Consider the following 25,571-nt stretch of genomic DNA (forward strand, 5'->3'; position numbering starts at 1 on the left):
TCTAGGAAGTAGTTCAACTTACCTACCATGCTCATCTGAAAAGTGGTAGGCATTGCCTGAGCAAACATTTTAACAAGCTTATCATTAGTAGCACCAAAAATAATGTCATCAACATCGATCTTTGCAATAATGATGTTACCAACATGTTTTTATGTTTTATCAACTTGACCTCTAGAGAAACCATAGTTAACAAGAAACATTGTTAACCTTTCATACCATACATGCGGTGCTTGTTTTAAACCGTACAAAGCTTTTTTCAGTTTAAACACATGGTCATGTTTACCAACATCCTAAAACCCTTTGGGCTGTTCAACATAGGCCTCTTCAGTCAACACACCATTTAGAAAAGCACTTTTAATATCCATCTGTAACAGAGAAATCCCAACCTGACATGTTATAGCAAATAACAATCTAATCGACTCAATTCTAGCAACATGAGCAAAAGTCTCATCAAAATCAATGCCTTCAACTTGTGTGTAACTATGAGCAATTAACCTAGCCTTGTTTCTCACAATGTTACCTGCCACATCAGTTTTATTTTTGAAGATCCATTTTGTGCCAATAACATTCTTGTTATGTGGTCTAGGGACAAGATCCCACACATCATTCCTAACAAACTGATTTAGCACATCAAGCATGACATTCACCCAATTAACATCGTTTAGTGCTTCGGTAACATTCCTAGGTTCAACAATGGACAAGTAACATTCAACCTCAACAGTTTCACACGCAGAACACATGCATGCGATCCTTACCATATCGTTGTGGTTGATCTCTTTTCTCTTTCGAGTTTGCATTTGTTCCAACACATCACCAATAAGCTGAGTGCTCATGTGATTCTTTCTAACATGTCCTAGAGGGTTGCGCCTGCTGGAGTCATGAAGAAGATGTCTTCCATGTTCATCATCGGGATCTGATGTGTTTTCAACTAACTCAGGTTCAGATGTTGAGTCACTGGATGATACATCCGATGTTGGGTCAACATTCACATTTCTCTGTTGTTCAGATGTTTGCTCAGATTCCTTCTGTTCTTCCAGTAACACTGACCTATCTTCATCATCTGGTCTCAAGTAACCTCGATTGATAGTGTGATATGCAGTCTTGACTGCTTCAGACCACGAGCATTTGGACAAACTCTTTGCATGCAACATTGCTTTCACCATCTCTTGAAGTATCATATGCTTCCTTACTGAAACACTAGTCTGGTGAAAGGTTTTGAGAGCCGAGTACTCATAAAAAGAACAATGGTTAGTGCAGACGTCATCTAAAAATAAGTTCTCAAACTCTTTTCCATGATCAAGACTGATTCTGCCAACATTCAGTTCATATTGGGTAACAAACATTTTATACAGTTTCTCAAACCGATAAAAAGTTTCAGATTTTGCTTTCATGAATGCAACCAAAGTATATTTTGAGTAATCATCATCACACACAAGAACATACCTTTCACCTCCAAGACTTTCTACCTCAACATGACTCATCAAGTTCCTATGTAACAGTTCCAAGCATCTGGTGGTGTTGCATGTTGACAACATTGGATATGCAGTCCGTAGTTGTTGCCCCTTTTGACATGGTTGGCATGCAACATCTCGCTTGATCACAAACTTTGGGAGTCCACGAACAACATCATTTGCAATGAGTTTCTTAAAATTTTTGAGATTAACATGATTGAGTCTTTGATGTTGCAGCTCAACATTACTTAGCTTGACAACATTGCAAATGTTACCATTCTCAGATTTGTAACAAATGTTAGAGGATGTCCTACACATCATCACACATTGATTGATGTTGTCAAACACTTCACAGATGTTCTTGTCAAACTTCACCAACATGCCTGCTCTAAAAGTAATATTTCCTCCATTTGTTGAGACATAGTCAGTGAGCAACGCTTTAGAACCTGTCATGTATCTTGAACAACCACTATCAAAATACCAACAATCAGAGATGTTAGTATGTAAAAATATGTATATAACATTGCAAGGTTCGTCATCTTTTTCAGTGTTGGACATTTCTCCAAAATCAAACCTGCTAATGTTACTAACATTCCTCTGGAAACTATCAAACGTCTGTTTGGCAGATAGATCATCAACATCACTGAGACATTTAACACAGTAGGGTTTAATGTGATATGGAGTTGAGCAATAATGACACGCATGGGACTTAGACTTCCACTTTGATTTCTTTTCATGTGAAAATCCTATGTTATTAACATTATCCATGATCACACAAACATTTCTCTCCTTAGCAAACACAGTGGTATTGTCGCAGCCCGATATAGCCAGTGATAGCGTATACCAAGTATCGTACGACTAATAAAAGAAATAGTGAAAGAAATAGGAATACATCTTGTTTTAGCGGAAGCAATTGCAAACTTTACTCATTTTAAAGAAGGATTTCAAGACCAAAATAATTACTAGCTTGGGTAAACATGATTAAGCCATTGAAACTTAGCAAGGGTCTGAGAAGTATTTCCCTTAAGGAATATTACAGACATAAGCAAATTAAATAAAGAGTTTCATCAGAGTTATGCAGCGAGATGCGTTACTATATGTGTGAAGACATATAGCAGGGAGTTCAAATTCTTATAGAGTCAAAGCTTATAAGGATAAATATGAGACATAGGAAAGACACAGCCAACTGACAATTCCAACAGCTTTCACCCATCCTCGCGCCAAGCCAGACCTGCATATTTAGAAATACATGCAGGGCTGAGTACCAAAAAGCACTCAGTGGACTCATGCCGGAAATAATTGAAATGTTGCTCTTAGAGCTATATGTCAATCTTGCCCTTTTCAATGCATCAACAGGATTTAACTGAGATTAAAAATACATGTTCATGTTTTTCTGTCATAAACTCATTTGCATCATCATAATAATATCATTAGTCTGCAGACATTAAATATTCACGGTATGTGCCAACTATGAGAACTCATATAATATATATATAAGGTGAAGAGAAGGAGGCCTCCTTCAAATCACCGTGACCGGCCGACTAGAGACGGCTCACGATCACCTCTGCGCACAAAACCTTTACTGTCATATAAATCAGTCAAAGGCCGATATCTTGCATCATGATCATAATCATGTCTTTCATAGAGGCAACATACCATATCTCATTCTCATCAATAATAAATATGGCAAGTTGACAATTTTCATAATACTCATCAATAATGCTTCAACATGCTTCATTTTCATAAGAATTTGCATTTGAACTTATTATCATGGTAGCTAGCCATAATAGAGTTAGAATAAAGCCCACCTGTCTCAGGGGTCGATGACGTAACGCTCAGAGTCGTACTAACGCCGGCCGTCACTCGAACCTTTGGTGGCGCACGTGGTTTAGATTGCCATGTGACAAAATAAACTCTAGTTAGAATTCATCTAACTAATATCTCAATACTTATACTTGCATCAATGCTTAATCTCATCTTATAACTTCTCCACTATTTACCCAATTGGACCTCCCAATTTAATCGGATATCTTATCCAATTAAAAGACTCTCAATCCTAGGTAAATAGCATTCATAAAAAAAACACATAGTCATTCATGCTTCAAATAAACAAATATTTCACATAATAATATAAATGAATTATCTCAATAGTCAAATGACTTAAAAGTCATTCTATGAACTTGAAATCTTTTTCCTTGTACGGAAATTCTCAAATATTCATGTAAGCCTTGAAAAATATTTATAAAACTTTCTAGTAGCATTTTCATGCCATATCATGGTGTATAATTCCACCAAAGCTCTTTAAAAATTCTTAACACAAAATCAAGGTAAAATTTTCGGACACTACCAGTTTAACATTCTGTTCTGTCTCAACTTTAACGAATAAACTGCTTTAACCCAGGAACCTCCTGGATTCGAGACTTATACCGATGAAAACCTCTTTGAGTCAAGTTTCGTTTAAAAAAAAGTAGAGTGAAAAACTCCAAGTGGTTTAAGAGATATGGGTGTTTTCCCACAGTCTACCAGATTCGGCAGTTTTGCACGATTGGAAGCTAGGATTTTTGAAAAATAGTCAACGTTGGCCAAATGGTTTGAAATTTGGTGTAAATCAGTATAATACATAGGGATGTCAATCGGGCCAGCCCACTCGGTTTCGGGTCAGCCCATTCGGTTTCGGGTTATTTTTGGTTCGGGCTAGTCGGTTTTTTTATTTTTCGGGCTAAAAATTTTCGACCCTAACCCTAACCCACTCGATTTCGGGCTAGCCCGTTCGGGCCCACAAATTTGCGATTTTTTTTATATGTTTAACTTTTCTTATAGAGAATCATATTTTTATAATAAAAATATGTCATATTTTTTAAATCAAGACATTTCACCTTAGTTTAGATACAAAAATTAGTGTTAGTTTAACATAAGTTTACATAATATCTAACTTTTAACTTCGTTTCCGATAAAATTGTATATAGATTTAACATAAATGACTATCTTTCTTTGACTTTTATATCATAGATGTTTGTTATTAACCGCTGGAAAAAATCAAAACATATTCTACAGGCATCAAAATGTTATTATCAAATTAAAAAGTAAAGTATTAAAGTTTAAAAATCAATTATTAAGAAAGTGTTCGGTTAATCGGGCCAACCCACTCGGTTTTCGGGCCAACCCACTCGGGCTCGGGCTATTTTCGGTTCGGGTCATTCGGGCTAAATTTTTTTCGGGCTAAAATTTTTCAGCCCTAACCCTCTTTTTTTATCGGTCTATTCGGGTCGACCCGTCAGTTTCGGGTTTTTTTGACATCCCTAATAATACATGTATCTTTCTATCATAAAAATTTGGGAGGCTGAATGTTTTTGAAAGTTACTGAAAAGTGTGACTCTAGGGACTGCCTTTCTAAATTTCCGGTGGACATGCGCAGTAAAAGTTTTGCATTTTAAAAAGGTAGTAAAAGAAGTCCAAATGACTTGAAATTTTACCAGCGTCCTCAAGACACATATATCTAAACTCTGTAAACTTTTGAAGATTTTTGGACGAGGGAAACCTCGTGGACTGATCAGTCCAGAACGTAAGAAAACTTCTCAAAATGGTTGAAATTATCACATATGCACATATCACCTTAGATCTATACTTTCAACACCATTCTCATGCATCTTCACACTAATAACTCATCATGCTTCACTTATCATAACATATAGCTCTCTCAAGGGTTTTCAAGAACTATCTTCCATTCTCATGCATCTACATGAAGAAGGGTATGAGCATATGAAAAGTAGTGAAAGTTTTGAAGGAGTTCATAACACTTTCTTTCACCAACATTTTCGAAAATCACAAGAGTAGAGAGGGGACTATCATGCTTCAATATGCTTCAATATACATGCCTATATATCATGAAAATATATATATATATAACATAAGAGGGGGATTGAGGTTGCTACCAACAAGATCAATGGAGGTGGAGTAGAGGATGATGCGTAGTATGCTTGGAGCTTGAGCTTGAAGATGAACACTTTAAGAAACCTTAGTTCTTACTATATTTGGTGGAACAAAAAAGAAAGTAAGGTGAAGTGAAGAGGGGAGGGGCTGCGAAAATAAAGAAGAAGAAGAGAGGGAGGGAAATGAGAGAGAGGTGTGCATGTGCTTGTGAGCTTAAAGTGTGTAGGAATGTGTTGGCTAGTAGATTAGCCTTTTAGGTGCATGTGATCTTCAATTATGGGAAAGAGAAGAATAATGTGAGAGAGTGGGGAGGGAGTGTTGCGTTAGGGTGAGAGAGTGAGAGAGAAAGAGAGATGCATCTATATCTATATATATATATATATATATATATATATCTATATATATATATATATATATACTTGAATAATTATAACCTTATTTAGTATGTGGAAAAATATATTTATTCATGTGAGGAAATGTTTTCTCAATTATGATATAACTAATATCATAATAACAATGCATCAATAAATCATATGTGAATATTCTACCAAGTAAAATATTTATATCACATAGACATTTTAATAAAAATATAGGGCGAAGATAGGTTTCTCAATAAGAGAATTTATAAGACTCGAGAAAATAATATCGCCTCCTATTAAACTCTAAAAATTTCTTATCTCATTTATTCGCCCACGTGCATAATTCCTCTAGCTACTATTTAAAACTCAATTTAAATTCAAGCTAGGGCACAAATAGCTTCTCAAAACACGGGGTGTTACAGGTATTGTGATGTTCATTCAACATACTGAGCCCTTCAGATATGTATCCTAATTCACATTGACCAGTTTGAACTTGAGACAACACTTCGTTAAGATCAGAGGTACATTTGTTTAGATGCTCAAATATTCTTTCAACACTGACAACCTCATCATCGAGCTTACCCAATTCAACATCACATTGTGTTAGAAGGCCTTCAATTCTGGTAACCTCATCTTTCGACTTTTGATTCTCATCCAGCAACAAACATATGTCATTCCTCAATTCTCCACATTAATTGCCCACTTCTTCATACAAGGCTTCTTTGTTCTCCATTTCTTTCAGTGGATCAATCACATGTTCTTCAACAGCAGCAGTACAAGAAACATCTGGTATGTTAGTATTGAATTCACCAAGAAATATTATTTCATACCAGTTTGTTGTGTTAGTGGAGATCTCCATATCATCAACATCTTGAATGTTTGAAACAATGTTATCAACATTATCACCAACATTCGTCAAATATGATTCAATAACATCATCAGATATTTCAACATCAGAGATAACATCAAGCTCTTCAAGGACTTCTATCACTCCGGCTTTTGACAATTCATCTTCATCAATAGTTGCAGACCACAAACATTGTTCTTCCTCAGATTTTGAATAAGAACTAAGGGCGGGTGTAAGTCCAGCTTGTCTTTTTCTTGCAACTGTAGGACACTCATTTGCATAATGACCTATGCCTTGACAACCCCTGCATTGAATGTTGTCAGCATTTCTAATCTCTGATGTTGGACTAGTGTAGTTCCTCTTAACATTACAGATGTTAGATGAGGATCCCACTGACATCCTTTTGTCTCCAGATTTGTTCTTCGCTTTCTTCAGAGACTTCATCATGTTGTTGAAGTTCTTGGCCAACATGACAAGATTAACATCATCATCATCTTCCAGATCAACATCTGCGCTCTCAACACTGTCAGTAACATCAATCGCAGAAGCAGATTTGTCAACATGAAAAGCAACATTCTTAGGATAGTAACCGGATTTTTGCTGCTCAAGATTCATCTCAAATGCTACTAACATACTAACCAAATCACCAATTATAATCGAAGTAACATCAGCAGTTCCTTCAATAGAAGAAATTTTCATGTTATACCTTTCCGGAAGTGATCTCAACATTTTACTTACAAGTCTCTCGTTGTTGATCGGTTCTCCAAGATCAACTGCCTCATTTGAGATCTCACACAACTTCTCATAATATGTTGGAATAGTCTCATCTTCATGCATTCTCAATATTTCAAACTTTGTGGTCAACATTCGCAATTTTGTTGCTCTAACACTTGCTAATCCTTCACATTTTTCCTGTAAAATAAACCAAGCATCACGAGCTTCAACACAGTTAGAGATCATGCAAAAACAAGGAACATCAACTGAGATGAAAATATCCTTCAAAGCCCTGGAGTTGTGGCTGGAAATGAGTCGTTCATCTGCACTCCATTGACTTTCAGGTTTAGGAGTAATGTTGCCAACATCATCAGTAACACGCGGTGGAGTCCATCCATCCAACACAACAGCCCAGGCACGTTCATCAGTGGATGTTATGTACATCTTCATCCTAGTTTTCCACAATGAATAGTTCTTCCCACTACTATCCAAATTAGGAGGACGAACCGAAACATTAGACATATCCATTGGTGGTAATTTTGCACACAGGAATCGATTCTTAGTTCGTCAAGAACCTGCTCTTGATGCCAATTGTAATAGTTTAGTGCCCCAAATTACCACAAGTAACACTGTGTAATTCGTAAGAGTAATGTTGATAGGAATGTTAACAACAAAATGTTAATAACATTGAAACCAACATGCAGCGGAAATTAAAGAACACACATGAATACTTTTTCACGGGTTATATAAATACAACCCGTGAGTGCCTCATGGCTAAATTCACAATGATCATCAACAATACAAAGTACAAATTCAGATCTCTCTGGTAATCTATCTTTACAGATTGGCTGCCTAAGATAAATCTACCTATCTAGAATCTGCACTAAAGTGTTGAATCAACACAGAAAACCAAAACAGTCGAGTAACAAATGTTACTCGAACAAAGCAGTCTGCTACGCTCCAATGTCCTCGATCTTTAACCCTTACCCTTGACCTCCCGTCAATACAGAGTAAGCCTTTACAGATTGGCTGCCTAAGACTCCTCCGTCAAAGCAAGGTTTGAAGAACTGGTGTCATGTTTGCAGCAAGACAAAAGTGACGAGTTGGTTGTGAGCGAATGTTAGGTCGGTGAAAACGCACTCCCAAAACGTAAGGATGAATGAGGCTTCTTGCTGCTTTTATAGACCTTCATGTCGTGGTTAGTTTCCTCCACTTCCCACTTCCAGAAGCTTCCTATAACCGCCGCAATCCATCTCCGAAAACTGCCAGTCGACCAGTCTGGAATGTTGGTTGAGAGATCATGGGTCCTGAAAAATAGGAACTAACAGCCCACTACTTTGGACCATGATAAACCACCTTTCCACTTATTAAAAACGTGGTCAACAAGCATAAAACCTTTATTCCACAACCAAAGAATAATAAAACGTGAAAGGAAGGTAAAGATTAAATATATACAATTACCAATGGAGAGTCAAAGTATGGAGTCAAGGCAGACTCCAGAATGTTGGTTGCAACCCAGAAATGTTGACACCATGAATGTTATCAACATTTCACCCAACATTGAAAACACGAATGTTATCAACATTCAATCCAACATTGTCGGAGTCAACATTGACTCTAACAATCACTTCTTAAACTAATGCATAAATCAGCCATCCGTACAAAAATATTATTATTAAATAAATATATAATATTTGACAAATACATAATTCACATAAACAACATGCAATTGAGGGATGCACAGACCACAAACCAAAAAACTTGCTGAAAATTGTGCTTTCAATTCAATTTATAAACCTCGTTGCAAATCATTGGAATAAAGACTGAAATTACAATACTCACCCGATGGAAAGCAGAATGGAAGCAACGGCGACAGTGATGCGGCGGGTGGGGGCGGCACACAGCAACGGTGGCAGGAAGAAAGGTTTTTAGGGATTTTGGTGTCTTGAACATCACTGGATGCGTCGTCTATGTTGTCACTCTCAGATTCGATCTCTCACGATCTTCATCTTTGCTTCTTTATCCATACAACATTCTGATCTAATTGTACCGGTTTCCACTATGCTACCCATCTACCCTTCCAGGTTGTGCCTCAATCATAAAAAATAACAGCATCCTTGTGCATAAATGAATGGAGAGCAGTTGAAGATTATGTAGTTGGAAAAATTGCTCCGATTTATGAAAAGTTATAGTTGCTTCTAAGAGATTGTGAGAAAACCGTGTGAAAAAAATCGTGTGAGAGAGAGAAAGAAAATTGTTATTGTTAAAAGAACAGTGTGAGAGATTATATTTTAATTTTGTGACATTCTGTATAAATTAAATTGAATAAATCCGAATGTTAGTGGGTGAAGTCTGAATGGGTGAATGTTAGTGGGTGAAGGCTGAATAAACAGACGTTAAAATAGAGGAATATTCTGTTAAAAAATTAACGGTAAGTTAGATGCTGTTAAACTGGTTCTTTATATAATATAAAGATGACTACGATCATTTGCATAATTTCTCATTTGACCTTATTTATTCAAAATTCTTATTGGCCTCTCTCTCTCTCCATTAATAGATTTCAAGATGAAAATTCTCTCTAGCTAAACCAAAAACTTTCACGAGATTCAAGATTTTCCTCAGTTTCAGTAAATTCCACATATGTAATATGTTCATAAACTCGCATGCCATTTAACCAATTTCTAAAGAGACATTACATGTGATTATTTAGTTTTATCTAATAAAATTCACACACATACACACAGAGGCACCATGGCAAAATACAACTAGTGGCACTCGCATGCTTTATCTCAACCATATACATAGAAGCAACCATTCACTCTTTTCCCCAAAAATTAGAAAGAGAAGGCTGCAATGAGTAGGCTTACCATCATGAAAATAATGTAAAGGCCAACAAGGCAGAACCCCCAGAATCTAGGAACTCGAAATCGGTTCCACGTTACGACCAACAAAGATCCCATCAAGCTCAGTAACAAGAACACAAATGCAACCACTATACTTGTGTGGAAATGAAGCTTATACGCTTTAGGGTAAACATTAGCAGTCTGTATCACTAAACCTGTTCCCAGCCCGAAAAGCATGTTGAACATAGGCCCGGCAAAGCACCCGGCCATAGCCATTGCCGGTTGTCCGGCTTTAGCAACAGCCACATCAGCTACAAGATCCCCAATCGAATTTCCCCATGCTAGAACAGTCAATCCGAGGAGTGCAGAGGGCAACTGCAGAAGCATGCCAAGTGCCGCGAGGCAGTTCAGCAGCTCACCAGCTACGGTGGATATCCAAAACACGCTCATGATGAATGCGACAACCACAGCAGAGATCTGTTCTTTTTTGGGCGCCTCTTTCTCCACTATGTAGTGAAGAGTAGCCAAAGAACTGCTTCCAAAGAATACGACTAACCAAAGAGGAAATTGGGTGTTTGAAAGAAGAAATTTAATGGGATGGTCTAAAGACATAAATGATTTGCAGGAGTATAGGAGGGCCAGTGGACAAAGAGCAACGTTGGCTGATTGGTAAAATCGGCTCCATTTGGATGGTGAAGTTTCCGGAACAGTGAGTTTTAGAAGTATTGAGACTGGAACTTCCCATATTCTTGAAATCTACAAGAAAGAAAGAGAACCTCAAGTCAAATGACCAAAAATCAGAAGAAAATCATGTAAGCTCAGAAACCTTCATGTATCTGTAGCTACAGGTGACCAACACTTCTAAATGAAATTCAAGAGAGTCTTGAAACTTGCAATTAACAAATCACATGCAATGTCTCTTCAGAAGTAGTACCACTGAACTCAAACTAGCTAGAGATATCATCAGCATTCATACATGTGATTCTGTTACTACATTTTCTTAAGAAGGGAATACTTACCAATCAAACTAGAACTTAGTCATCAATCATTTTCATAAGAGATAATCTTTGACAATGTAAGAACACTTATCCATTAACAAGCTAGAACAAAATAGTGTGATTTTTCTAATTTTAATTTATATAGCAGAACTGTAGTAACATATCCCATTCTCAAACCCATTAATAGTAACATTGTGGCACCAAAACAATATGACCAATCTTGCATCGTCAAAGTGTAACTCAAGTGCTGAACATGGGAACTTATGGACTCAAGAAGGATGCTAGATTACTATGAAATGAAATTATAACTTATTTATTGCCTTGTCACTACAGAATATATCTATCTTCTCCCATGGAGGTACTAGCCTAGCAATACCATATATGTACAACAACGAGTGCATCCAAAGCATGTATGAAACACATAATGACTATCCTAACAATTCATGCAAAGCTAATTGTACCAAATCAACTAACGTACTCTTTTTTATCTTGAACGCGTTCTTTTTTACTTACTAGCATACAACTTAATCAGCAGGCTACATTCAATACATTTTCTCTTTAAACATCACAAATTGACAACCAAATCATGAACAAATCAGAAATTTATGAGGATGTTCACATGGAAAATCATCCTACTGTTGCTTACCCCCATAATCAGAGACTAAACTGGACAAATCTAAGTTTCAGTAATATACAACTTGTAATAAGCCATGTCACTACAGAAAAAAGTTATCCAAAAATGAAGGAAAACAGAATTTCATGATCCACAGGCACAGACAGCAAGCAATCACAAGCAACTCATAAATCAAATGCAGGAGGTAAAATATAGATTGGATCTCACTAGCACACCTTCTCATAGGCTTCCCAAAACCCAAAATTCGTCTTCCTCTCGACCTCAAATCGAGCTATCGACTCCCCGACTTCACAATCCACCACCTGGTTTTCCCGATGCTCAACCAACCCCAGCTCTCCGCCACCATTCCGTGAGCTTCTACCCTTCTCTCCGGCAACGCCAGCATACCCCGAATCCATAGAAAACACAATCCCCACAAAGAAAATATAAAAAGCAACAAAACCAATCGCCTGCCACAGGAAGATCTCAGCGCTCAAGTAAACATAGAAGAGAAAAAAAGCAGCAGTCAAATAGAACATCACATCCCTTATAAAAGGAGCTGGATCGACCGCAAACGGCGCTGCATACAGCGCAACGAAGCCGACGACAAAGGCCGAGACGAATGTCCCAGCAGAGAGAATCGCACCGAAGCCGGTCCGAGGCTGGCCCCCTCTAACAGCGGCCACCGACGCAAACACGTCGGGAGCGCCATTTCCGAGAGCTAGCAGCGTGACGGCGCCCATCGACGGGGAGAGCTTGAGGTGGGCGGCGAGCTTGGTGACCACGACGGAGAAGCGATCCTGGGCGGTTTTCACTAAGATGTAGAACTGCAGGAGCAGAATGAGGGCGAGGAGAGGGACTGAGAGAAAGAGATTCCCGCGGAGGAAGCAGGAATGGAGAGATGAGTAATTGAATAGGCCGTCGGCCGCTGTAGTGTTGGAGGGCGAGCATTTGGGGGTCGGCGCGAGCAAGGATCTGCGGGGAAATAGTTGGGGTTTTGAGGGGTAGTTGGGAATTGTAGCGCGGGGGTGGAGGAGGAAGAAGAGGAGGGTGGCGAGGAGGAGGAGTGGGATCACGGTGAAGTTGAAAATCCGGCGGCACGTGGCGGCGGCGGCGGCGAATTTGAAGGCCATGCCATTCCAAATTTTGTAGCAGCACTGATTTATGCATTCATTCTGTTTGTATTTTTGCTTCACTGGAAATCAGATGAGTGAATCTTTTGACTTTCGACGACACTTCAATTTTTAAATAATAGGAGTAGTATATTTTTCTTTTGTTGTGTTCGTCTCTTTTAACGCGCTTTTCTCTCTTGGATCTGCGATCTCCAATTCCTCATAAAAACTTCTTTATCCAAATTATTTTGAAAATTTAGAATTTTTATAGATCGATATTTCGATATATTCTACCCTCTCCCCCTTAAATATTAGCGTATTTTTTTTAATAAATTAATAGTATTATTAAATAAAAAAATTAAAAGGTCGCGCCATAGAGACTCGAATCCAAAACCTTTGGCCTTAGGCATTAATCTCTTACCGTTTGGCCAACACACGCACACCAACAAATAATTGCATGTTAAATATTTGTTAACTTGATTATTAATTAATAAATGAAAATTATAAGAGTAAAATTATCAGAAATAACGTATGATGTAGTGTTCAAAAATAAAAAATACATATATTTAAAGAACATATTAAAAAAATCCAATAAATACTTCATCAACACGATAAATATGATCTTTTTATCATTTTTGTTTGTTTATAATAAATATGATATTTTCATTCTATGACATATACCATTTATACTTTATGTCATTCACACATAATATTTTATTAAAAAATATATCTTACACACCATTTATATTACCTTACAAATCAATTCGATGGGACAATTTTTCTACTTTATACACATCTCTTAGAGCACCCACATCGCCCCTACTCGATCCCCCTTACTCAAGTAGGGGCGAGATCGAGTAGGGCGATGCAAGCCCTCCCTACTCGAGGGCTACTTGAAACATCGAGTGATACTCGAAGGCTAGTGTGTATTAAAAAAAAATGAAATTTGAAAAAACGGCAGTTTTAGCAGATGACAATTTTTTTTTTATTATTATTTTCGGTCCATTTGACCGTTTGTTGTTTTTTTTACTTTTTTTTCTTTTTTTTTTTTTCTTTTTTTATCTTCTTTAAATACTCCTTCTTTTCCAAACCCTAAATCCATCTCCTTCTACCATCTTCCATCTTCTTCCTCTCTCTATCAACCTCCATGGCAACCCAAACATATATGATCCAAATTGGTGCCCCGATCTCTCCACCGATTATCATCCCAATTTAGCGGGATGCAACTTGGGGATGACCCTCCAACCGGCGAGGAGGAGTCAACGGTGGCCCATAGTTCCTCCAAACTGAAGAAAGGAGGTCGGGGGAAGGAAATCGCCTACAAGATCAAGCATGACAAGAAGGCGTCGGCTGAAGGAATGACTATCCGTCATACCTACACCCTTGAGGAGATGGACCTCATCGTCTAAATTTGGACGGAGGAGACCAATGAGGCCATCCGTGGGATCGATCAAAAAGGGGAGGCGTATTGGACACGGATTCTCGACCGTGTTAACACCCTCATCGGCGCCAACCTCAAACACCGCCAAACTCAAAGGCACTGGCCCGAGTGAGCGCGGATGTGCAGCTCTGTAAGGCAATTTGGACAGAGATGCACACCCGGTGGCCTGCCGGCCATCGGACGACATGCTCTGGGACAAGGCCCAAATCCTCTTCAAAAGTAGGAGCCCAACTAAGAGCGCGTTCAACTATTGTAACGCGTGAAAAATTCTCCGGAACAACCACAAGTTCAAGTCGATGTACCTCGAGGGAGACGTGTATTCCTTGAAAATGACGAAGACTATGGAGACGGGCGAATTCACCACCTCGACGTCGGGCGAGGAGATCTTGTCTTCCGGGCCAATTGGAAACAAGGCGGCGGCGAGAGCGGCGAAGGGGAAGGCGTCGCAGAGCTCGAAGCCTTCACCCGAATTCGTGGAGAGGTTGGACAGGTTCGACCAAAACTTGAAAGCAATCACCGCCAAGTATGCCAAGAAGAACGAGCTCAAGAGGGAGAAGCTCAATATGAAGCTCCTCAACACGAATACTACGCACATGACGGATGTACAAAGGACATTGCACAACTACATGGTCCAAGAAGTGCTCAAGCGTTCGTGGACTTATCTAGAGTAGGCTTTTTTTTTGTATGTTGTAGGATTTTAAATTAATGCAATTTAAATTTGAATTAAATTGTGTTATTTAAATTTAAGCAATTAAATTTAAATGAAAACCATAAAAATCAAAACTAAAATATTCAAGTAGGCTATCAAGTAATCCCACTGTGGCCTCATTTACTCAATGTGATCCCCTACTATCAAGTAAGCTATCAAGTAAGTCCACTGTGAATGCTCTTAATATCTTTTTAAAATTTATGTTTTGTTAAATTTTATCTACATCACACTTATTATGAATGAAAGAAATACATAATTTTAATGAATAAAGGGAGTATAATTTCTTCAGATTCAAGGGCAAAAAAAAAAGGCGGAAGTATTCAACACTTTTTAATTGCAAAATTTTGGTCTATGGTGATAAAATAGTGGATCAAGGTTTATCATCACTCATCTACGTATTAAACAACCTAAAGAGAACCAACGTATTAATGTCCCATTGATTTTGAATAAAAAAAAGTATAATTAGTGTATAAAATAAATTAATGAAAGATATTTAAGAATTATTTTAAATGAGTTAAATGTATAAAATAAGGTGAACTCACTGTTAATAACATTTTAAATGGTTTTATATAAAAAAAATAGGGTTTTACGCCAAAAACCATGAACTTTGGGCCAATTTCCAAACTTGTCATGAACTTTTTTTTTATCAAAAATTCCCTGAACTTAAGGGGTTGAACAATTTTTTCATGCTTTTTTACTCCGGTGAAGCTCCAAGCTGACGTGTCGCTTACGTGGTAATACCAAGCTGACCTATCGCCTACGTACCGAGCTGATGTGGCACGTACTTGGAAAAACAATAAAAAAAATAAAAAAAAAATTATTTTCCCTCCCCCTTCTTCAAGTCGGCCGGTGGACCGCTACCAAAGGACCGCCGCTGCCTTCCTCCGACGAAGCAGCGCCGAGGAATACCACCTCCGCCTTCCTCCTTCTCGCGTCGTTCCAGACCTCACGCCGCCTCCCACAATCACCAGATCAGTCGCCTTCCTCTTCCGCCGCATCGAACCCCCTCTACCGCCCTCTCTCTCTCCACCGCCCTCCACCATCATCATCACCAGATCCGCCGCCGCCAACCACCCCCGCAGATTCCCCACCATTGAAGCCCCTCTGCCACCGCTCTCTCTCCATAGCCCTCCCCCACCACCATCACCAGATCCGCCGCCGCCAACCACCCACGCACGTCCATCGCTCAGCCGCCCTCTCTCTTTCCACCGCCCTCCACCACCATCATCACCAAATCCACCACCATCATTAACAAGGAAAAATTCAGAAGAAACATAAGCTTCAGAAAATTGTAACAAATCCTCATTTGCTTGTGGAAAAGTGGAGTGGAGTGGAAATTGGTGATTAAATCGAAACCCTATTTTAGGTGATTTCAGGTGATTAAATCGGAAAAGAAAAGTGGAGTGGAAATTAGTTCCTCATCTGCTTATGGAAAAAGAAGCCGTCGTTTTTCCTCACCACCGCCTCCGCCACCAAACGTCTGCTGATTCCATCGAATTCCTATGCGGATGTCGCCGATAGTGAGAGACGAGGGCGTGAAGGGGCTGGCGAGAAGGAAATGAGGTACGAAGGGGCCGTTGGCTTTGGGCTCGGTGAACCACCGCCGCTGCCCCCAATTTTAGCAGACGTCTTAGTCGCGGAAGAGACGGAGGAAATCAGAGCAATTAATAGGTAAACTCTGGCTCATCCCCTGCTCCGATTCGCGGTAGGCAGCGGCAATAGCTGCGCCTTATCTTCACGCAACAGCTTCGATTCACGGCGGCGACGTCAATTCCAGGAGAGAGAAAGTGGAGAGAGAGAGAGAGAGACTACACACATGACAAAACGACGTCGTTTTATCACACCTAAACAACGTCGTTTTATTAATCGTCCGGCAATTCCACGTCATTTTTCCAGTAACTTAAAATGTGCCATGTCAGCTTTGAATTTGGGGATTTTTAGAAAGCATGAAAAAATTGTTCAAGTCCTTAAATTCAGGAAATTTTTGATAAAAAAAAGTTCATGGCAAGTTTGGAAATCGGCCCAAAGTTTATGGTTTTTGGCGTAATTAACCCAAAAAAATACTTCCTCCACCCACGAAATATTGTCCAAAAGGAGGAAGACACTAGCTTTAAAAAAATTTATGTTGTTTATTTAATTAGTTGAGAAAGGAGTCCACAAATGAAAGGAAGTGGAAAAATTAATTAAGTTGATTAGTGAAAAATGAGGCCCACATGGCCACATGTTAGTGAGTGAAAAAAATTCCATAAATTTATTAAAAATAGATTAAAACAATTTTTTATGTACGGATCCAAATGATAAATTAAAGGGTTAATAGCCGGAAAATACACGAACTATTTTCAAATTTGCATTTTGCACATCACCTTCAAAAATAGCCCCACAATACACCACCTTTTAATTTAATTGCAAATTGCACACGGCGAAAGTTCCGGCAACTCTTAAGTTTGACCGGCGATGACGTGGACAATATTTTACACGTTGGCAAGCCACGTGGGCAAAACGACGTCGTTTTGCCCAGAAATTAAATTTCCTTAAAAAAAAATGTCTCCCTCCTCCCTAAGTCCTAGATCTACCGGCGACGACGAAAAGTACCGCCGGCACCTCCCTCTGTCCACCGGCGACCGCAGCAAGCCAGACGCCGCCTACTTCTCCGGTGAGGAACGCCTCTCCGACATCAGCACGGCAACTCAACCGCCACCTCCACCACCCAGATCTGGAATCGTTGCCTCCCCCATTCCACCTCCACTCAACCGCCACCTCCACCACCCAAATCACTCAACAATCAACAATAATCTTCAGCAGAAGCACATTAACCATCTTCCCAGAAATTCTAGCAGCGGACACAATATTCTCCAAATCAAATTCACTGTCAATGTTTACAAAAACAGCAGCCACAATATTCTCCAACCTAAGCTCATTTCCACTAACCAAAACAGCCTCACACCCCAAACTCTGCAAAAGCTCCAAGTTCGAGTCGGCGGGGGCGGGGGCGGCGAGGGTGAAGCAGCACGTAAGCAGGTGTTGTTGGTGGCTGAGGATTTGGGGATCTGTGGTGGTGTTGCGGCGATGATGTTGTGGTGGTCGCCGCCGCGACTTCCTCTCCTGACCACTGAGCATCCGAGGCTACCGAAGCAACCCCGCTCTGACGCCCCGCCACCGCGACTTCCTCATCGACGCTGCTAACTCCCGCCGCCTCACCTACTTCGTCTTCCTCCTCCAAGCCGACGCTGCTGCCCTCGCTCTGGAAAACGAGGAGGGGAGGTGGTGACTGGAATTGGGGCTTTAGGGCTTGGATTGGCGGCGGGAAAACGAGGAGGGGAGGTGGTGGCTGGAATTGGGGCTTTAGGGCTTGGATCTGCTTCGGCCCTTCTTTCGGTGACCTCTGCTTCGACCCTTCTTCCGGTGAACTGAGGGAGGCGGCGACGAGGAGGCAGCGCTGGAGTGAGGGAGGCGGCGACCTCTGCTTCGACCCTTCAAAATGATTTTTCCTTTTTTTTTTTTAATTGATACTCACTCAAAACGATGTCGTTTTGAGTGCCGGTGAGTCCACGTTTGAAAATTCCGGTGCCACGTCAACACCGATCAAGGTGATGGTCAACGCGTGTGCAATTTGCAACAAAATTAAAAGGTGATGTATTCTGGAGCTAATTTTAAAGCTGATGTGCAATATGCAAATTTAAAAATAGTTCGTGTATTTTCCGGCTATTAACCCTAAATTAAAACAGTATTTCGTGAACAGAAAAAGTAACATTTGAAATGATTAAATTTTTATTAAAAAAGAAAATACAATATATTACTAATGAGGCGTTTTAATATAATAATTGAAAAATTACTAATGAGACGAAGGGAAGGGAGTACATTTTAAGCGAAACTCATGCACCAACTTAGCCAATCACCTTTCAGGGTCTCAAATAAATGTATAGCAACCTTGACAAAGTTAAAAACAAAATTTGAAATCTTTTTTTTTTTTGAAACGAAAATTTGGAACTCTTAAATTACAAGTTCTATAAGTAGTGAAAAAAATCCATTAAATGTACTTTTTCGAATGTAAACTCCATTTCTCATCTTCTTCTCCAAAGGCTAAAGTTAGAGCAGATATGCCAATTTGATCATCTGTAGGCCTCCGGCAAGCGGAAGCCGCTCATCACTATTTTGTCGGCAAACATCTTGCCGGTCTTGGGCATAACATGCCAATGCAATGTCAAGTTGAACTTTTTACCTCGTAGATTGCTTCCCTATATAAAAAAAAAGGGAACAAATTCTGGTTAATCTTAAAATAGGCTAAACCTAAATAACCCAAAAGTAACGGAGATGAACTCACTTGATCGATGAAACGATACTTGGTGTTAGTAGTGTGAATCCAAAATTTCGCGTGCTCTTTGGAAGGAATAATACCATCCCATAAAGAGACCTACAAAACAAAAGATACATATCCTCGTCACCGCAGAGAAAATAAATTGAAATAAAAAATGTGATCTTGCGCAAGCGATCAAGGCCAAGACTCGAGGGAAACATGTACTACCAATGAAACAAGCAACTAAAGTAATTGAAAAGGTAGGTTACCTTTTCAAGACTTCCTATGACAACTATATCTTATAACACAAATTGATCATAAAATAAAAGCCAGCTAAACAACAGCCTCACTCGCTTACCTGGTTTAGCGCATTTTTGGGGGTTTCATATTCAGCAGCTAAGAATACAAAGACCTACAGAAACCAAGACGAATAGTTCGTCAATTCTGAATTAACTTTAACAGCAACAAGTAGTTGGAAATTCAGTAGTAAATTACAATAAATTATGCCTAAATTAAGGAGCTAGCACATAGCACTGTGTTCTTCTATCTTTCCCTAGCTTGGAAAATTTGAACCTATGAAGAAGAGAGATGCAGAGAAAACATTATATGGGAACAAGTTTGAAGTAACAATAATTGGAGAAGCCTAGGCAGTCCTCAGGCTCTAGTAAATTTGCATAGCCTATAATCGAGCAACAGTGTAGATTATGCATAGATTATGCAGAAAAAGTGTAATACCAACTGAAATGTGCGAATGAATACACGATAAAATGGTAAGGTTAAACCAACCTTCAGGATATACAGAAGACACAAAATAAGATACAAATCAATCAAAGCTCACAGGTTACAGAGATTAGAAGGATATCCTCCCAACTAGAAGTACCAAAAATAGGAGGCTAGTCAGAGTCAAAGTATAATATAGCGAATATGGACAAACCTGCTTTGTGTTCCATGTAAACAATGACTCTAAGTTTGCAGATATATTCAGTGTCAGGCTAACCTGCATAATGTTGAAATCCTCATTAAACAAAAATGTAAGCCACCAACTCTTTAATTGTTTCTCAAAATGAAACCAAGAAACTAAGACAATTTTAATTTCTATTATTAGCACAGTGCATAAAACAATGCACTTGTTTATCAAATCATAGATCATCAGATCAATGCCAGTCCACATATTCCCTCCCTGAATAGAGGTGGTGCCAACGGCAGGTAGCTGGAAGAGGAGAGCCAAAAAATTTGAATACTATATCATTCCCATTGTTTAGGTTCATGTAATGTTCAATGTAGGGAAGCTACAAGGATAGTCCACAAACGGGAAACAACACATAGAGAGGACAACTGTGAAGATGAAACACATTCATCAAGCAGAAAAGTAGGCCTTCTTCAAATCTCAACTAGCAGACAAACCGAGTTCTCTTTTAATATATAATAATGCATATGCATCATTAGACATTACTGGCATCTTATTAACAAAGCTTGGAATACTATCACAATCCATTTGAAACCATGAAACACGAGAAGACAAATTGGAGAAGATTAAGACCATTAGAAACTCCGAGCACCAATCAGATGATTACAAAGCATTAGGGGAAGAAGAAGAGGAAGAAATGGAAGACATAGGCACTACAAAGAGGTAAATCTCAAGATTACTCCTGAAGTTTAAACCAGCAAAAATTGGTTATCTCTTGCATCACAAGGTACAATCATTATAGAAATTATAAGATATCTAAAATGTATCATGGTTTGGATGTTTATGCAAGTAATATGTAAAATAGTGTATAATTTCACTTTTATCAGAATCCGATTTCAGGTTGAAAACCTAAACAAACTAAAACTGCTTTCTCAACTTCCACCTAAAAATACATGCTTAAAATGTAGAAAATCATATTAGGGACAGAGGGAGTGGAAATTACCACTATTATGCCTTATTTGTACTAATTGACATTAGACAGTATTTATACATCAAAAAATTCTGACATGTGATAGGGTTTAGAAGACTTGTGGAGAAAATTGCTCCCACTATGACACTATATATAATTAAGTAGCAACCTGCTCCACCAAGACTGAGAGATATAGGATACTTGATGCGTCATTTTCACTTTGACTGGTCCTAACAAATATGAGAGATGGCTATTCCCTTGTACAAAATAGTGACTAACACTTTAGGATGATGGATCCATTATACTGACATTATTGGAAGACTTGTGCCAGAGCTTTTATTGATGTTACCCACTATGATAATCAAGTTTCTGTAATGCATTATTGTAGATCAAGCCAAACATATACAGGAAGGAACAGGAGCATCTATAAACCTTATGTAAAGTAAAAGCAACTACAGATATAGAAAATAACAATACATTGACACCAAAACAGTGTTGAATCACCAGCATTTAGGATTCATCTACATGTTTGCGCAATAGATTTTGACAGTTAAAGAATGTATAAGTGAGTCCCCGGCTTCCTGGGAAGCTAGTTAGTCTTAAAAGGTTGATCCAAGAGTCATTGAGAAAAGAAGGCCCTGTTTAGTCCCTTTCATTTCAAGATACATGCATCTAGACTCTCTGAACAGGTTTTTCATAACGACTAGATTACATCTTTAGGACCCATTAATTTTAAAACTTTTTCACATAATAAGATCTCCTTCACAGAGTAGCTTTGCCAGCGGCAATGAAAAATACTGCGTACCAGTAATTCCCCCGTGATACACGAGCATCCGACATCAGTGACAAGATAACACATGAAAAGGGCCCTGTATGTGGAATTATAGGCTGACAATAGGCTACAATTGCATGATCCACTTGAAAAAGCTAGAACTTTTTTTTGATATATGCAAAAAATGAAACATTTTGGAAATAACAAAAGCCTAAATTTCGAATTCGAGCAACAAATAATTCAACTAACAGTTCTCGATTTGCAGATAGGTCAGTCCACGCATTACTGCCGGTAAAAACAAGACTCCCCCCAAAAAAGCGATAATCATTCCTTCAATCTCTACTCGCACAAATCTACACATTAACACTCCGGAACGAAAGAATTACCTCATCATCACCGTCCGGTTTCTTCTGGAACCAATTGATATGCGACACCTAAAACCCGCATAGATAAAAACAAAATCAGGGCCGAAAACAAAATCCAATCAACTAATCAAAACACACAGACAGTCAAAATTCAAAGTTTACCTGAACTTCAGAGGTCGGCGACGGCGAATTGAAGTTGTCGGAGACAGAGGCCATGGCGCACATTAGCGCAAGAATGGTGATGGCGAACGTTAGCAGAGCATTAGCTCTGTAGGCGAAGGAGTGCATGATGATCTTTCTGCTTCAAATTTCGGCCCTCCTTCAAATTATGCACAAAATTGAAGATCAAATCTGGAACAAAAAGGGAGCTCTGCCGATTGAAGAAGATGGGGGTTATGACTTGTGACTTTTGCCACATTTATAATTTAGAGCTTTTTTTTACTGCACTTATTAATTTCAAAATCTGATTATCGGCGTCATAATTATATTTCGTTCTCTAATATTTCCTGAATTTTTGTATTCGGACAAGGGTATCTGGAATTGAATAAAGATTTTTGCCTCTGAAATCTCGGAATTTTGGATTCCATTAGATTTGTTTCTCGTGAATGCAAAATCATAACTGAACTGAGATGTATATATTGTTAGAAATATTAGTTTTAAGACCAATCTGAAAATTAATTATTTAATTAAATATTTATTATTTAATTGAATAATTATTGGATATTAATCTACGTCTCGAGTAAATAAACGTGGTATACTTGAAGTTTTAAAATCGATTTTCGGTTAATGAGATATTGTATATCAAAGTTTGAATGTTGTGTAAGAAAATAACACTTGAAAAGTGTTTTCATGTATAAAAATATCAATGCTCATGGAGGTAATAACTTGTGGGCTTGCTAGTGGGCTTGATGAAGGTCATGGCCTCGCGCACACACACGTAGCCTTAATTTCTCGATCTTGTTCAGTTCGCCAGAACTCGTCGGAATTGTGATGCTACATCCGTCGAGATGTTATTGTTTTGGAGAAGAATCACCTACACCGATAGCACTACCGGGACGAAATTCTTTTTGCGGGAAGAGTTCCATCTCGACTCGACATCATTTCTTGTTTGTTTGACATCATTTCATATTTGTTTTAGTTTGTAATCAGTTTTAGTTTCTCTCGTTGTTATTTTCTAATTCTTTTATTTTTCTTAGTACAGATTTGTACTTTAAATTTCTTTTCCATTGTAAACGTACTCGATCGTGTACCCTGTGCTAATATACATTCGATGAAATTTATTGTGATTTTAGTGAAGTGAATTGTTTTGAAATTATTGTCTTCCTAGTTCAAATATAATATTTTTTCGTTTCATAAGAAATATCACATTTTTTATTTTTATTTGTCTCATAAAAAAGTATTACTTTCATTTTGGGACATAATATCATTTTTTTTAAAATCATAATCACTCAATTTTACATAATCTCACAATAATTCAATCACAATCACTCATTTTCACACAACACATTATTAATATGTTCTTAAAATTCGTATCATCTCATATATGATACCCTCTTACGAAATGCATAGAGTATAGTTTAGTATTTGATTTTTCTTTTTCTTACACTTGAAACTTGTAAGAGAGAGAGAGAGATTTTCCTTTCAAAAGCTTGCTTACTTTTAGCCTTTTAGAGCATATCCAATGGGAGGTGCTTAAATGGTGGTCCCCACCTTAAGCACCTCCTCCCCTCCAATGCATAGGTGCTTAGAACACCCACAGTGGGTGACTCGATCTGCGCCACTCGAGTCACCCACAGATTGTGTCCACCACTGTGGCCTCCATGAACTCGAGGCTTACCCGATTTATCGGGTAAGGCCTGATCTTGGTTATTCAAGGCGCGTGTGGACACGAGCTTATTAAAAAAAAATTAAATTCGGAACTAACGGCTATATAGCCGAATTTTCCTTTTTTTTTAATTCCAATGGCTTTCTAGCCGTTTCTTCACCTTTTTCTTTTTATTTTTTATTTTTTTTTTTATTTTCCTTTCTATAAATACCTCTCCCTCATTTCTTCATTCACACACACAAATAATTTTCTCCTTTAATCTTCATCTATTTCTCTACTACATTTTCATATTCACTTCCTCTAAAAATGGTCGAATGGTCTGATGATACTTCGTCGTCTTCGTCCTACGGGGTAGAACAAGAGATCATCGATGAGATCCAGTTGCAAAAACAATTGATTGTTCAAATGTACTCCCAACCGGAGCCGGAACATGTTGTTCATCACCGGCAATACGTCTACCGTGATCGTGAGGCTGCTCATTTACGTCTTATGCAAGACTATTTCAACGACAATCCGACGTACGGGCCTACATTTTTCCGACGTTGTTTTCGGATGCAGAAGGAGTTGTTCTTGCGCATCGTCGATGTTGTGCAAGGTGAAGATATTTACTTCCAGATGAGCCATGATGCATGAGGTCGGGACTCTCTCACGCCTTTGTAGAAATGCACGGTGGCTATCCACCAATTAGCCACCGGTGTCAGTGCGGATACTTTCGACGAGTATCTCAAGGTCGTCGACATGACGGGGCATCTATGCCTCAAGAGATTCTACAAGGCTGTCATCCAGGCTTCAGAGCCAATTATCTTCGCCGTCCAACGCCGGAGGACGTCTAACTCCTTCTTCAGATGCACGAGGCACGACACGAATTTCCCGGGATGCTCGATAGTCTTGATTGTATGCATTGAGCGTGGAAGAATTGCCCAAAGGCGTGGCATGACGCATATACACGCGGTGATCAAGGGGAGCCCACCTTGATCTTGGAGGCCGTTGCATCCCACGATTTGTGGATTTGGCATGCCTTCTTCGGTGTCGCCGGTTCGAACAACGACATCAACGTTTTGAACCAGTCGCCTGTGTTCTCCGACGTGTTGGATGGAACGACGACGCCGGTGATCTCTGAGGCCAACCGACACTACTACCAAATGGGCTACTACTTGTGCGATGAAATATATCTGGAGTGGCGTTACTTCGTCAAGAGTCCACCGATAGCGACCAATCTAAAGGAGGCGAGGTTCAAGAAGATGAAAGAATCGGTACGGAAGGATGTCGAACGTGCCTTTAGAGTGCTTCAAGCTTGATGGGGAATCATTCAAAGTCTGGCGCGGGGTTGGTACGTCGAGCATTTCAAGGACATCATGATGTGTTGCATCATTCTCCACAACACGATTGTGGAGAACGAAGGTGAAAGAGCTACCCATTGA

The 25,571-nt window shown here is 39.0% G+C and overlaps 3 protein-coding genes and 1 long non-coding RNA gene across 4 annotated transcripts; all 4 read right to left on the minus strand.

Moving 5' to 3' along the window:
* Nucleotides 1-290: 290 nt before the first annotated feature.
* Nucleotides 291-2,219, minus strand: LOC130998608 (uncharacterized). The gene has a single exon (XM_057924022.1). The coding sequence runs from the start codon at nt 2,217-2,219 to the stop codon at nt 291-293; it is 1,929 nt and encodes a 642-aa protein (XP_057780005.1).
* Nucleotides 2,220-2,407: 188 nt separating this feature from the next.
* Nucleotides 2,408-5,641, minus strand: LOC130996968 (uncharacterized). Its single transcript, XR_009092892.1, has 3 exons — nt 5,384-5,641; nt 3,260-3,320; nt 2,408-2,682 (listed from the first exon to the last, which is right to left on the minus strand). It is a non-coding gene; the product is annotated as an uncharacterized LOC130996968 (long non-coding RNA).
* Nucleotides 5,642-9,949: 4,308 nt separating this feature from the next.
* LOC130996928 (cation/calcium exchanger 5-like) lies at nt 9,950-13,089 on the minus strand. The gene is made up of 2 exons (XM_057922203.1): nt 11,992-13,089; nt 9,950-10,900 (listed from the first exon to the last, which is right to left on the minus strand). Exons 1-2 carry the CDS (start codon nt 12,886-12,888, stop codon nt 10,136-10,138), a joined length of 1,662 nt encoding a protein of 553 aa, XP_057778186.1. The 5' UTR covers nt 12,889-13,089; the 3' UTR covers nt 9,950-10,135.
* Nucleotides 13,090-18,876: 5,787 nt separating this feature from the next.
* LOC130996960 (signal peptidase complex subunit 3B-like) lies at nt 18,877-22,934 on the minus strand. Its single transcript, XM_057922253.1, has 6 exons — nt 22,488-22,934; nt 22,347-22,394; nt 20,246-20,308; nt 19,670-19,723; nt 19,339-19,428; nt 18,877-19,252 (listed from the first exon to the last, which is right to left on the minus strand). The coding sequence occupies exons 1-6, from the start codon at nt 22,611-22,613 to the stop codon at nt 19,127-19,129; spliced, it is 507 nt and encodes a 168-aa protein (XP_057778236.1). The 5' UTR covers nt 22,614-22,934; the 3' UTR covers nt 18,877-19,126.
* Between the last annotated feature and the right edge of the window lie 2,637 nt (nt 22,935-25,571).

This window comes from Salvia miltiorrhiza, chromosome 8, assembly GCF_028751815.1.
Source record: "Salvia miltiorrhiza cultivar Shanhuang (shh) chromosome 8, IMPLAD_Smil_shh, whole genome shotgun sequence".
NCBI classification, from domain to species: Eukaryota; Viridiplantae; Streptophyta; class Magnoliopsida; order Lamiales; family Lamiaceae; genus Salvia; species Salvia miltiorrhiza.